This window comes from Heptranchias perlo, chromosome 17 (assembly GCF_035084215.1).
Source record: "Heptranchias perlo isolate sHepPer1 chromosome 17, sHepPer1.hap1, whole genome shotgun sequence".
In the NCBI taxonomy this organism is placed as follows: domain Eukaryota; kingdom Metazoa; phylum Chordata; class Chondrichthyes; order Hexanchiformes; family Hexanchidae; genus Heptranchias; species Heptranchias perlo.
Window position 1 is genome coordinate 16,676,713 of NC_090341.1, and position 14,628 is coordinate 16,691,340.

At 45.7% G+C, this 14,628-nt stretch overlaps 1 protein-coding gene across 4 annotated transcripts in view; it reads left to right on the forward strand.

Moving 5' to 3' along the window:
* nol8 (nucleolar protein 8) overlaps nucleotides 1-14,628 on the forward strand; it is a 51,984-nt gene that overhangs the window by 4,640 nt on the left and 32,716 nt on the right. For 3 of the 4 annotated variants that reach the window (XM_067998624.1, XM_067998625.1, XM_067998623.1), the window contains exons 2-3: nucleotides 10,372-10,556; nucleotides 11,184-11,246. In XM_067998624.1, the coding sequence (XP_067854725.1) occupies nucleotides 10,418-10,556; nucleotides 11,184-11,246 (202 nt within the window). In that variant the 5' untranslated portion in view covers nucleotides 10,372-10,417. Of the gene's footprint in view, nucleotides 1-10,371; nucleotides 10,557-11,183; nucleotides 11,247-14,628 lie in introns of those variants that run through there. The other variant, XM_067998626.1, reaches the window with a different exon arrangement.

Here is a 14,628-nt window from a genome sequence, read left to right on the forward strand (position 1 = left end):
CTATTTCTGGCATGCTTTTTGTGTCTTCTACTGTGAAGACAGGTACAAAATATTTGTTTAATGTCTCTGCCATTTCCTTATTGCCCATTATAATTTCTCCTGTCTTGGCCTCCGGACTTTTGCTACTCTTTTCCTTTCTACATACTTGTAGAAGCTCTTACATTTTTTAAAATATTTCTTGCTAGTTTACTTTCATATTTTTCTCCCTTTTTATCAATTTTTTGGTCGTCCTCTGGTTTCTAAAACTCTCCCAATCCTCAGGCTTACTACTCTTTTTGGCAACGTTATAGGCCTCTTCTTTTAATCTAATATTATCCTTAACTTCTTTTAGTTAGCCACTCATGGATCACTTTTCCTGTGGAGTTTTTATTTCTCAATGGAATATATAATCGTTGAGAATATTTAAATATTTCGTTAAATGTTTGCCATTGCTTATCTATTGTCATACCCTTTAATCTAATTTCTCAATCTCGCAATGTGGTTGATTCTTAATTGCCCTCTGAAATGGCCGAACAAGCCACTCAGTTGTAAAATCTCGCTACGAAAAGTCATGATAAGAATAAAACCGGACGGACCACCCGGCATCAGACCACTAGGCACCGGACACGACACGAGTCGACCCTGCAAAGTCCTCCTCACTAACATCTGGGGACTTGTGCCAAAATTGGGAGAGCTGTCCCACAGACTAGTCAAGCAGCAGCCTGACACACCCATACTCACAGAATCATACCTTTCAGCCATCCTTGGGTACGGTAGCATAGTGGTTATGTTACTGGGCTAGTAATCCAGAGGCCTGGACTAAAATCCAGAGTCATGAGTTCAAATCCCGCCACGGCAGCTGGCGAATTTAAATTCAATTAATTAAAAATTCAATTAATTAAATAAAAATCTGGAATTAAAATACTAGTATCAGTAATGATGGCCATGAAACTACCGGATTGTCGTAAAAACCCATCTGGCTCACTAATGTCCTTTAGGGAAGGAAGCCTGCCGCCCTTACCTGGTCTGGCCTATATGTGACTCCAGACCCACAGCAATGTGGTTGATTCTTAATTGCCCTCTGAAATGGCCTAGCAAGCCACTCAGTTGTAAAATCTTGCTACGAAAAGTCATAATAAGAATAAAACCGGACGGACCACCCGGCATCGGACCACTAGGCACCGGACACGACAACGGCAAAACACCAAGCCCAGTCGACCCTGCAAGGTCCTCCTTACTAACATCTGGGGACTTGTGCCAAAATTGGGAGAGCTGTCCCACAGACTAGTCAAGCAACAGCCTGACATAGCCATACTCACAGAATCATATCTTTCAGCCAACGTCCCAGACTCTTCCATCACCATCCATGGGTATGTCCTGTCCCACCGGCAGGACAGACCCACCAGAGGTGGCGGTACAGTGATATACAGTCAGGAGGGAGTGGCCCTGGGAGTCCTCAACATTGACTCTGGACCCCATGAAATCACATGGCATCAGGTCAAACATGGGCAAGGAAACCTCCTGCTGATTACCACCGACCGTCCTCCCTCAGCTGATGAATCAGTCCTCCTCCATGTTGAACACCACTTGCAGGAAGCACTGAGGGTAGCAAGGGCACAGAATGTACTCTGGGTGGGGGACTTCAATGTCCATCACCAAGAGTGGCTCGGTAGCACCACTACTGACCGAGCTGGCCGAGTCCTGAAGGACATAGCTGCTAGACTGGGCCTGCGGCAGGTGGTGAGCGAACCAACACGAGGGAAAAACTTACTTGACCTCGTCCTCACCAATCGACCTGTCGCAAATGCATCTGTCCATGACAGTATTGGTAGGAGTGACCACCGCACAGTCCTCGTGGAGATGAAATCCCGTCTTCGCACTGAGGACACCATCCAACATGTGTGGCACTACCACCGTGCTAAATGGGATAGATTCAGAATGGATCTGGCAGCTCAAAACTGGGCATCCATGAGGCGCTGTGGGCCATCAGCAGCAGCAGAATTGTATTCCAGCACAATCTGTAACCTCATGGCCCGGCATATTCCTCACTCTACCATTACCAACAAGCCAGGGGATCAACCCTGGTTCAATGAGGAGTGTAGAAGAGCATGCCAGGAGCAGCACCAGGCGTACCTAAAAATGAGGTGCCAACCTGGTGAAGCTACAACTCAGGACTACATGCATGCTAAACAGCAGAAGCAACATGCTATAGACAGAGCTAAGCGATTCCACAACCAACGGATCAGATCAAAGCTCTGCAGCCCTGCCACATCCAGTCGTGAATGGTGGTGGACAATTAAACAACTAACGGGAGGAGGAGGCTCTGCAAACATCCCCATTCTCAATGATGGCGGAGTCCAGCACGTGAGTGCGAAAGACAAGGCTGAAGCGTTTGCAGCCATCTTCAGCCAGAAGTGCCGAGTGGATAATCCATCTCAGCCTCCTCCCGATATCCCCACCATCACGGAAGCCAGTCTTCGGCCAATTCGATTCACTCCACGTGATATCAAGAAACGGCTGAGTGCACTGGATACAGCAAAGGCTATGGGCCCCGACAACATCCCAGCTGTAGTGCTGAAGACTTGTGCTCCAGAACTAGCTGCGCCTCTAGCCAAGCTGTTCCAGTACAGCTACAACACTGGCATCCACCCGACAATGTGGAAAATTGCCCAGGTATGTCCTGTCCACAAAAAGCAGGACAAATCCAATCCGGCCAATTACCGCCCCACAGTCTACTCTCAATCATCAGCAAAGTGATGGAAGGTGTCGTCGACAGTGCTATCAAGCGGCACTTACTCACCAATAACCTGCTCACGGATGCTCAGTTTGGGTTCCGCCAGGACCACTCGGCTCCAGACCTCATTACAGCCTTGGTCCAAACATGGACAAAAGAGCTGAATTCCAGAGGTGAGGTGAGAGTGACTGCCCTTGACATCAAGGCAGCATTTGACCGAGTGTGGCACCAAGGAGCCCCAGTAAAATTGAAGTCAATGGGAATCAGGGGGAAAACTCTCCAGTGGCTGGAGTCATACCTAGCACAAAGGAAGATGGTAGTGGTTGTTGGAGGCCAAGCATCTCAGCCCCTGGGCATTGCTGCAGGAGTTCCTCAGGGCAGTGTCCTCGGCCCAACCATCTTCAGCTGCTTCATCAATGACCTTCCCTCCATCATAAGGTCAGAAATGGGGATGTTCGCTGATGACTGCACAGTGTTCAGTTCCATTCGCAACCCCTCAGATAATGAAGCAGTCCGAGCCCGCATGCAGCAAGACCTGGACAACATCCAGGCTTGGGCTCATAAGTGGCAAGTAACATTCGCGCCAGATAAGTGCCAGGCAATGACCATCTCCAACAAGAGAGAGTCTAACCACCTCCCCTTGACATTCAACGGCATTACCATCGCCGAATCCCCCACCATCAACATCCTGGGGGTCACCATTGACCAGAAACTTAACTGGACCAGCCATATAAATACTGTGGCTACGAGAGCAGGTCAGAGGCTGGGTATTCTGCGGCGAGTGACTCACCTCCTGACTCCCCAAAGCCTTTCCACCATCTACAAGGCACAAGTCAGGAGTGTGATGGAATACTCTCCACTTGCCTGGATGAGTGCAGCTCCAACAACACTCAAGAAGCTCGTCACCATCCAAGATAAAGCAGCCCGCTTGATTGGCACCCCATCCACCACCCTAAACATTCACTCCCTTCACCACCGGCGCACTGTGGCTGCAGTGTGCACCATCCACAGGATGCACTGCAGCAACTCGCCAAGGCTTCTTCGACAGCACCTCCCAAACCCGCGACCTCTACCACCTAGAAGGACAAGGGCAGCAGGCGCATGGGAACAACACCACCTGCACGTTCCCCTCCAAGTCACACACCATCCCAACTTGGAAATATATCGCCGTTCCTTCATTGTCGCTGGGTCAAAATCCTGGAACTCCCTTCCTAACAGCACTGTGGGAGAACCGTCACCACACGGACTGCAGCGGTTCAAGAAGGCGGCTCACCACCACCTTCTCAAGGGCAATTAGGGATGGGCAATAAATGCCGGCCTTGCCAGCGACGCCCACATCCCGTGAACGAATAAAAAAAAAACGTCCCGGACTCTTCCATCACCATCCCTGGGTATGTCCTGTCCCACCGGCAAAACAGACCCACCAGAGGGGGCGGTACAGTGATATACAGTCAGGAGGGAATGGCCCTGGGAGTCCTCAACATTGACTCTGGACCCCATGAAATCTCATGGCATCAGGTCAAACATGGGCAAGGAAACCTCCTGCTGATTATCACCGACCGTCCTCCCTCAGCTGATGAATCAGTCCTGCTCCATGTTGAGCACCACTTGGAGGAAGCACTGAGGGTAGCAAGGGCACAGAATGTACTCTGGGTGGGGGACTTCAGTGTCCATCACCAAGAGTGGCTCTGTAGCACCACTACTGACCGAGCTGGCCGAGTCCTGAAGGACATAGCTGCCAGACTGGGCCTGCGACAGGTGGTGAGCGAACCAACACGAGGGAAAAACTTACTTGACCTTGTCCTCACCAATCTGCCTGTCACATATCCATCTGTCCATGACAGTATTGGTAGGAGTGACCACCGCACAGTCCTCGTGGAGACGAAGTCCCGTCTTCGCACGGAGGGCACCATCCAACGTGTTGTGTGGCACTACCACCGTGCTAAATGGGATAGATTCAGAACTGATCTAGCAGCTCAAAACTGGGCATCCATGAGGCACTGTGGACCATCAGCAGCAGCAGAATTGTATTCCAGCACAATCTGTAACCTTATGGCCCGGCATATTCCTCACTCTACCATTACCAACAAGCCAGGGGATCAACCCTGGTTCAATGAGGAGTGTAGAAGAGCATGCCAGGAGCAGCATCAGGTGTACCTAAAAATGAGGTGCCAACCTGGTGAAGCTACAACTCAGGACTGCATGCATGCTAAACAGCGGAAGCAACATGCTATAGACCGAGCTAAGCAATTCCACAACCAACGGATCAGATCAAAGCTCTGCAGTCCTGCCACATCCAGTCGTGAATGGTGGTGGACAATTAAACAACTAACGGGAGGAGGAGGCTCTGCAAATATCCCCATCCTCGATGATGGCGGAGTCCAGCACGTGAGTGCAAAAGACAAGGCTGAAGCGTTTGCAACCACCTTCAGCCAGAAGTCCCGAGTGGATGATCCATCTCGGCCTCCTCCCGATATCCCCACCATCACAGAAGCCAGTCTTCAGCCAATTCGATTCACTCCACGTGATATCAAGAAACAGCTGAGTGCACTGGAAACAGCAAAGGCTATGGGCCCCGACAACATCCCAGCTGAGGTGCTGAAGACTTGTGGTCCAGAACTGGCTGCGCCTCTAGCCAAGCTGTTCCAGTACAGCGACAACACTGGCATCTATCCGACAATGTGGAAAAATGTCCAGGTATGTCCTGTCCACAAAAAGCAGGACAAATCCAATCGGCCAATTACCGCCCCATCAGTTTACTCTCAATCATCAGCAAAGTGATGGAAGGTGTCGTCGACAGTGCTATCAAGCGGCACTTATTCACCAATAACCTGCTCACCGATGCTCAGTTTGGGTTCCGCCAGGACCACTCGGCTCCAGACCTCATTACAGCTTTGGTCCAAACATGGACAAAAGAGCTGAATTCCAGAGGTGAGGTGAGAGTGACTGCCCTTGACATCAAGGCAGCATTTGACCGAGTGTGGCACCAAGGAGCCCCAGTAAAATTGAAGTCAATGGGAATCAGGGGGAAAACTGTCCAGTGGCTGGAGTCATACCTGGCACAAAGGAAGATGGTAGTGGTTGTTGGAGGCCAATCATCTCAGCCCCTGGGCATTGCTGCAGGAGTTCCTCAGGGCAGTGTCCTTGGCCCAACCATCTTCAGCTGCTTCATCAATGACCTTCCCTCCATCATAAGGTCAGAAATGGGGATGTTTGCTGATGATTGCACAGTGTTCAGTTCCATTCGCAACCCCTCAAATAATGAAGCAGTCCAAGCCCGCATGCAGCAAGACCTGGACAACATCCAGGCTTGGGCTCATAAGTGGCAAGTAACGTTCGTACCAGACAAGTGCCAGGCAATGACCATCTCCAACAAGAGAGAGTCTAACCAACTCCCCTTGACATTCAACGGCATTACCTTCGCCGAATCCCCCACCATCAACATCCTGGGGGTCACCATTGACCAGAAACTTAACTGGAACAGCCATATAAATACTGTGGCTACGAGAGCAGGTCAGAGGCTGGGTATTCTGCGGCGAGTGACTCACCTCCTGACTCCCCAATGCCTTTTCATCATCTACAAGGCACAAGTCAGGAGTGTGATGGAATACTCTCCACTTGCTTGGATGAGTGCAGCTCCAACAACACTCAAGAAGCTCGACACCATCCAAGATAAACAGCCTGCTTGATTGGCACCCCATCCACCACCCTAAACATTCACTCCCTTCACCACCGGCACACAGTGGCTGCAGTATGTACCATCCACAGGATGCACTGCAGCAACTCGCCAAGGCTTCTTCGACAGCACCTCCCAAACCCGCAACCTCTACCACCTAGAAGGACAAGAGCAGCAGGCACATGGGAACAACACCACCTGCATGTTCCCCTCCAAGTCACACACCATCCCGACTTGGAAATATATCGCCGTTCCTTCATTGTCGCTGGGTCAAAATCCTGGAACTCCCTTCCTAACAGCACAGTGTGAGAACCGTTACCACACGGACTGCAGCGGTTCAAGAAAGAGGCTCACCACCACCTTCTCGAGGGCAATTAGGGATGGGCAATAAATGCCAGCCTCGCCAGCGATGCCCACATCCCATGAACGAATAAAAAATAATCTACCTTAGCCAACTCACCGCTCATACCTATGTAATTGGCTTTATTTAAGTTTAAGGCTCTAGTTTGTGACTTAAGTACATCACTCTCAAACTCAATGTGAAATTCTATCATATTATGATCACACTTCCCCAGAGGATCTTTTACTGTGAGATTACTAATTCACCCAGTCTCATTACACAATACAAATAGCTTCTTCCCTGGTTGGTTCCATGATGTATTGTTCTAGGAAACTGTCTTGAATGCATTCCATGAACTCGTCCTCCAGGCCACCTTTGCCGTTTTGATTTGTCTATATGAAGACTAAAGTCACCCACGATTATGAAAAGAATATTGAAATATTTCTTTCAATATTTGCCATTGCTTATCTACTGTCATCCCCTTTAATCTAATTTCCCAATCTACCTTAGCTAACTCACTACGGTAGATTGGGAAATTAGATTAAAGGGTATGATGGTAGATAAGCAATAGCAAACATTTAAAGAAATATTTCAATATTCTTAGAATTGATTTCTATGGTTATGTGAAATTGCCCGGTCAAAAGCATGGGAGGTATAAGTGGTGGGGACTGTGTTGCAATCAGATAACAGGTGATGTCTCAAGACAAACAGTTAACACAGGTGATGTAATTAGCCTGCTCTGCTTAAGTGAAAAGTTCTCAATTCAATTTGTTGATCTTTAAAGGAAAAAAACTCATAGGCTTTCTCGAATAGTAAACACAGAAAAAATACATTATTAAATATGTGCTTTGTTTCTCCAATACTTACCACAGCTACTCTCCTACCTAGAGTGTGGGAACATGGGGTGTGGTGTTTTATGGGTCTGATTGTGGTGAGGAAGGATGAGAAAAGAGTGCCACTATTGGCAGAAGGATGTAATTGCAGTGTGACAGGTTTACATAGGCATTTTCCATTGTAAATTTGGACATTGGAATTTAATATTAAGGACAGAATGTATGATTATAAAATAGGAACTGAATTACATCTGTGTGTTCTGGTCCAGTTATCTCCTGGACACTAATTACTTTACCAAAAGACCACACTTGGCCTTGACTCCCAGAGTACAATGCTATGGGAGATCAACTGGTACAAGATATTCTACGCAAGTTGTATACACATTACAAATTAGATATACGTTTTTAATGTTCTATTTTCTTAAATATTCATAATTTATTTGAACTACTAATCTCTTTATTCATAATCCTCCACAATTAAATAAAATCCTTCGAACATACCATTTGATCCATTAATTACATTTGCTTCATTTCAGTTTCTATATAATTTTTGTGATTTATTCTATTTTACATTAATTTCTTTCTTTTCATCATTATTCCTTTTATTCTCAACAAAGCCTAAAATAGACCACCACAATAGTACATTTTCCATACAGTTCTCCTCCCTTTATCGAACAACATATATTCCAAATTTCTGTGAGCAACACCACAACAGATCCACCATATACAAAAACTATCTAGATTTATATCATGGGGATAAAAGGGAGTGTATGACTGCATTGGAGACTGGCAAGCCCTCACAAAACTACAAACCTCTCACCCTTTGAATAAGCACATAGCCTCTGTTCAGAGGCATTTTGGGACATTTTTCCACAATAAAGGCACTATACAAGTGCTGGAAGTTGTTGATAGTATGGCTCAGAGTAACAATTCACATTCTGAGGACTTTGAGGTAAACCTTCACCTAATCATTCTGGCACACAAATGCCAGGCGCTCCAGTGCATGGTATCACAGTTGTGCTACTGATATTACATAGAATGTACAGCACAGAAACGGGCCACTCGGCCCAACAGGTCTATGCTTGTGTCTGTGCTCCACACAAGTGTCCTCCCACCCCTCTTCATCTTACCCTATCAACATATCTTTCTGTTCCTTTCTTCCTCGTGTGCTTATCTAGCTTTCCCTTAAATGCATCTATGTTATTCACCTCAGCTACATCATGTGGTAGCCAGTTCCACGTTCTTACCACTCTTTGGATAAAGAAGTTTTTCCTGAATTTCTTATTAGATTTATTAGTGACTATCTTATATTTATAAACCCCTAGTTTTGAACTCCCGCACAGGTGGAAACATCTTCCCTCCGTGTACCGAATCAAACCCCTTCATAATTGGGTCACCCCTCAGCCTTCTCTTTCCTGATAAATATATCCTGTCAGTTCTGCTACCATCCTTGTAAATCTTTTTTTGCACCGTCTCTAGTGCCTCAATATCCTTTTTATAACATGGAGACCAGAACTGTGCACAGTACTAAGTGTTGTCTAATGCAGATGAGATGCAGGTGGGCAGACACCATTGATATGCAAGCAAAGTTGACCGTGTAGCTTATGGTCCTCACTATACCAGGAGGATGCAAGTTGGCTGCTCTTGCGAAGGGTGCTGAATAATTCAGATACTCTCGTAGTTGCCAGCTGCAAGTTACACATGGATGTCAGAGATTTAGTCATGGGCACCAGCCTGGAATTCTGTACCACAATTCTCTGGGAAAAAAACGGCTGAAATTTGAATTGTGTGGTTCACATTCTATTCACATCACATTCCACAGATATCTAGGATGAGTTTTGGGTGATCAGTGAGGGATTAGCTTCATAATCTTTTCATATTTTTAACAGGGAAAATGTCAACAACAAAAATTTTTCCTGGTGCTCATTGAGGTCAGGGATGTTGGATCTGGGGAATGGAACTTTTCCCATCCCGAGCTTTCCCACATCAAACAGCAATCCCCTGTTACAGCAGGGCAAGACAAACAAGACCCCCTTACTTACAGCTTAAACATCCAATCCTTCCACCGTGGTTGCAGTGTGTACTACCTCCAGGAGGCACTGCATTTTTTTTTAGTCCATCAATAAAAAGAAAAGTTATTTTATGTAAAATGCAAGATCTTTCAGTTGAAAATGAGTGACTGTTGTGATATGAGAGCATCGGGAAATTTTTCTGGTGTCCAGGCATCGGTTTTCCAGGCATTCCTAATATCAGCGCTTGAAATTTAGGGCATTTGAAGGGTATGGGTGGAGGCAGACAGCCTCTCTGGGATTTTATAGGATGGGCATGTGAAATATTTTCACTTTCTTTTGCAAATAGTTTTAATATTATTGGTTTATTCAGGTTTTTCTGCATTTTCATTTGGCAAGCAGGAAGGAATGGGACAAATAATAAGGACTCAATGGGGAAAATAAGCTAAGAGTCACCAGAAAGCAGTTCAGTACAGTATTCATTTTAAGTCTTACTTTAATTGAGTGCAGTGATAGTGAGGTTGTAATGTACATTTGTATGAAAGCAAATATTTTTAATTCTTTACCTATTGTACAATATTTATTTTGTACTCCATGACCTAAAATTACAAAAGACAAAACAAACTGGAATATTTTCAAATAGTGGAAACAAACAGAAGTTATTTGTTTAATATGCTTATTCTCTTTATAAATTTTCTTCTGTGAAAGTTGTCAATAAAAATTGTGTGTAACTGAATACATGATGCTTAATTTTCTTGCATTATTGTACATTTAAATATTTTTGACCTTTTTTGTAACAGGGTTCTTCTGACATTTTCCAATTAAACTGAAGCAACAAGCCACAAAATGGAGACAACCAAAAGTTTGAAGCGTATATTTGTTGGGGGATTACATCACACAGTTTCTGAAAGCGAAATTAAAGAAAGATTTCGCACATTTGGAGATGTGTCAGATGTGGATATTGTGTTCAGGAAAGACAACCAAGGTAATATTGATGTTCAAGGTTAACATCAGTATGATTGCACTTCAGATTCACAAGTTTGTCCCATTTGGTTCCTTAACTCCTGGTGATCTACAATCTCTCACTCCCTTTTCCACCCCCCACCCCCATTTGATTCTCTTTTTTTCAAATTAGCTATTTTTTCTGTACAAGCCATGCTCTTCTGGTGTAGGATCCACATTTAAAAATCAGGTGGGATATTTGACTGAGCAAGTATTGGATCCACTTTATTCTGGAGAAGCAGATTTAATTTCAAATCTACCTGTGGAAATAAGTCCTTAAGTATTGCAGGTATTTTTATGTCCTTACATTTAATGGTTGATTCTACTGCAAATATGGGCCACACCCTCACAGATTTTCTTTCTTTCCTTCCTTTCCCTTACCCCACATCTACCTGATAAAGCATTACACTAATGAAACACCAAAATGGGTGGTTTAGTTGAGAATTGGATACTAACTCCGGCTTCCTGGTTGAGAATATATGCTTTAGTCTTGAGGCTATCAGACTGTCTAGTACAAGAGCACATATTGTAAAGTGACTGCCTTTTTTTAAATTTTCAACGTGTTTCTTATTCTCAAACTAAGCTATTAGTAATTACAATCTCCTTTCAGGAAATCCTGTGAAGACCTTTGGTTATATTAATATCAGTACCTCAGAAACGGAATTAAAACGATGTAGGTATACGACGTCATTCAATTTTCAAATATTCTCGCACAATTTATCTTGTAAACAGATTCATTCTGCAATTTCTGTTCACAGTTCTCTATTTTCAAAAGGGGACCTAATTGCAAATAAAATGATTTATTTTACTGTCTAGTAATGTAATTAAAAGTTTTACGTCGGATGCATTCACAGGATATGGGGCAACAGTGTCACTAGTGCATAGTAAAGAGTCTTTAGGGGGTGAGCTGTCTGGCTTTATGTATATCATTGTTCACATAAATTTCACGTTCACTAAAAAGCATTCAATCAAAAACCAGAAAAGGAGCTAATCAAATCTTTTGGGGGACCAGACAGATGGGATTCTTTTTGGCAGCCATTCCATCTCCTCTGTTAGCTCTTCTCCCCCACCTCATTGCTCTCCCCCAAGCATTTTAGCAGATCTCCATGTGGTAAACCTCACTTCCTGACCGCCTCTGCCTTTTTAGCATATTTTCTTGCTATGCATTGCTGCTGCATTTGACCTCATCAGCCAGCCTATTTCTCAGGAGCTTTAGGCTTGCGTTTTTCTCCAGGAACACAGATTCTTTAGGTGGGCTTTACTTCCCAAAGTTTTCCAGACCTTTTCGCATGCACAATTTCAGTGCTAATTTTTTTTGGCCTCTGCACACTTGCAACTCCAGTGTCAGTTACATCGAAACTACAGCACAAAAACAGGCCGTTCGGCCCAACTGGTCTGTGCCTGCGTTTATACTCCACACGAGCCTCATCCCTCCCTGCTTCATCTAACCCTATCCGGGTGCCCTTCTGTTCCCTCATGTGCTTATCTAGCTTCCCCTTAAATGCATCCATGCTATTTGCTTCAACTACTTGTGGTAGCGCGTTTCACATTCTTACCACTCTGAGTAAAGAAGTTTTCCCTGAATTCCTATTGGATTTATTAGCGACTATTTTATCTTTATGACCTCTAATTTTGGCCCCCCCTACAAGTGGAAATGCCTCAGCCTTTTTTCTGGAGAAAAGACTCCCACCCTGTTCAGCCTTTCCTGATGAGGATATCCTCTCAGTTCTGGTATCATCCTTGTGAATCTTTTTTGCATCCTCTCCAATGCCTCTATATCCTTTCTATAATATGGGGACCAGAACTGTGCACAATACTCTTGTGTGATCTAACCAAGGTTCTATACAAGTTTAACAAGACTTCTTTGCTTTTCAATTCTATCCCTCTAGAAATGAACTCCTGTGCTTGATTTGCCTTTTTTATGGCCTTATTAACCAGTGTCGCTACTTTTAGTGATTTGTGTATCTCTACCCAATTGCTCCTCTATTCCATTTAGATTCTTATTATCCAAGCAGTATGTGGCCTCCTTATTATTCCTACCAAAACACGCCACCTCACACTTACCTATGTTGAAATTCATTTGCCAATTACATGCCCGTTCTGCAAGTTTATTAATGTCCTCTTGCATTTTGATACATTCTTCCCTAATATTAACTACGGCTGTGTCCACTGCCACCTCTATGATAGCAGCAGCACATTCTGGTATTGCCACCGACAAGATGTGGGAGGACAATACTCATCCAACCCTTTGGAATGTGTAATTTGATCCAATCATTGTCACGCATGCTACAGAGTTCAGACAAGGCACAGTGCCAACACGACTGATTTCAGAGGAAAGACAATGCTGACACTACCGATTTTCAGAGAGCGCACGGCGCTGACACTACCAATTTTCAGATAAGAAGAGGTGAGGCCAAGGAGGGATTTCAGCATGAAATATAACATGACAAATCCAGAGCATTGACTATTTCACATAATTTGAGTCGCAAGGTTGGTTTAGTGAGGCGCATTTCATTCAATGAGAACGGGTGAGGGTGACGTCATTGGAAGTGATACACTCATGGAGCCGTAACTTTTTAGCATGCGCTGCGAGTGACGTCATTGGATGGCCCGGCGCATGCGGAGGAGGATGTCACATGTCGATTGAAAACCAGATATATGCATACCGTCACTAATCACTCCGTCAAACTGAATGCTCTGGGATAGAGCTGCGGTGACTGATGGGAAATTGTGTGCGGGCCATGGATTGTTTTCAGGTTTGTTAGGTAGAAAGTTGGAGGGGGGGGGGGGGTCATATTTTACGTTACAAAGTGAATGACACTACGTCCAATGACGTTACTCGCCGTGCATGCGCTGGGCTTTCTGAGACATCAACTCGCTGCCATTCGTGCTCATAAGTGTGATCCAGGTCTAACGGAGGGAGGAGGAGAGCATGATCCAGGTCTAACGGGGGGAGGAGCAGAGCGTGATCCAGGTCTAACGGAGGGAGGAAGGGAGCGTGATCCAGGTCTAACGGGGGGAGGAGCAGAGCGTGATCCAGGTCTAACAGGGGGAGGAGGAGAGCATGATCCAGGTCTAACGGGGGGGGGGGGGGGGGGGGGGGAGGAGGAGGAGGAGGAGGAGGAGGAGAGTGTGATCCAGGTCTGGGCGGGTGGGGGACGGGTTTGCGGACTACGCTCTCTCTCTTGCCCCCCCATAATATGTGCTCTGCACCTTTTTGGCTCCCCCTTCCCCTGCTGCTTCTGCTTCCCCTCCACTGCTTCTCCCTTTCCTTCTGCTTCCAATAAATAGAACCAGATCCCAGCGTCTCCACAAATTTATCAGCAGGAAGATAAAGCGGGGTTTTCACATACACATAAACTGAATTGGCAAATACCTTTCCCTTCTGCTGCCCTGCTTCTGCTTCCCGCTCTGCTGCTGCTTCTGCTCCTCCCCTTGCCTCCTGCTTCTGCTCCCCCTTCCTCCTACGCTGCTTCTGCTGCCCCTTTCCCCACCCTTCCCCTCTGCTTCTGCTCCCCTTCCCTCTTTCCCTTCTTCCCACGCTGCTTCTGCTCCCCCTTCCCCTCTACTTATGTTCTCCCTTCCGCCCTGCTTCACCCCTTCCGCCGGGCTCTGCTCTCCTCCCACCTTATGACTACCAGGTACTAGGTCTCCGGTCCGGACTTTTAGTTAACGGCAGCGAGGGCAGTTGGTAACCTAAAATGTGCATGCGCGGCCCAGCATGCTTTGAGTCCAAGTGCACATGTGCTAATCCCTGGCAGTAGTTTCTAGCTATTTAATTACACCACTGACCCCCTCCCCCCCCCCCCCCCCCCCCCAATTTATTGTTGTCTGCAAATTTTGAAATTGTACTTCCGATTCCCAAATCTAAATCATTAGTGTAAATTGTGAACAACAGTGGTCCCAGCACCAATCCCTGTGGAACACCACTCCCCACCTTTTGCCAGTCTGAGTAGCTACCCTTAACCCCTACTTTCTGTTTTCTGTTTTGTAGCCAACTTGCTATCCATTCTGCTACCTGTCCCTGACTCCACGTGCTCTGACCTTAGTCATGA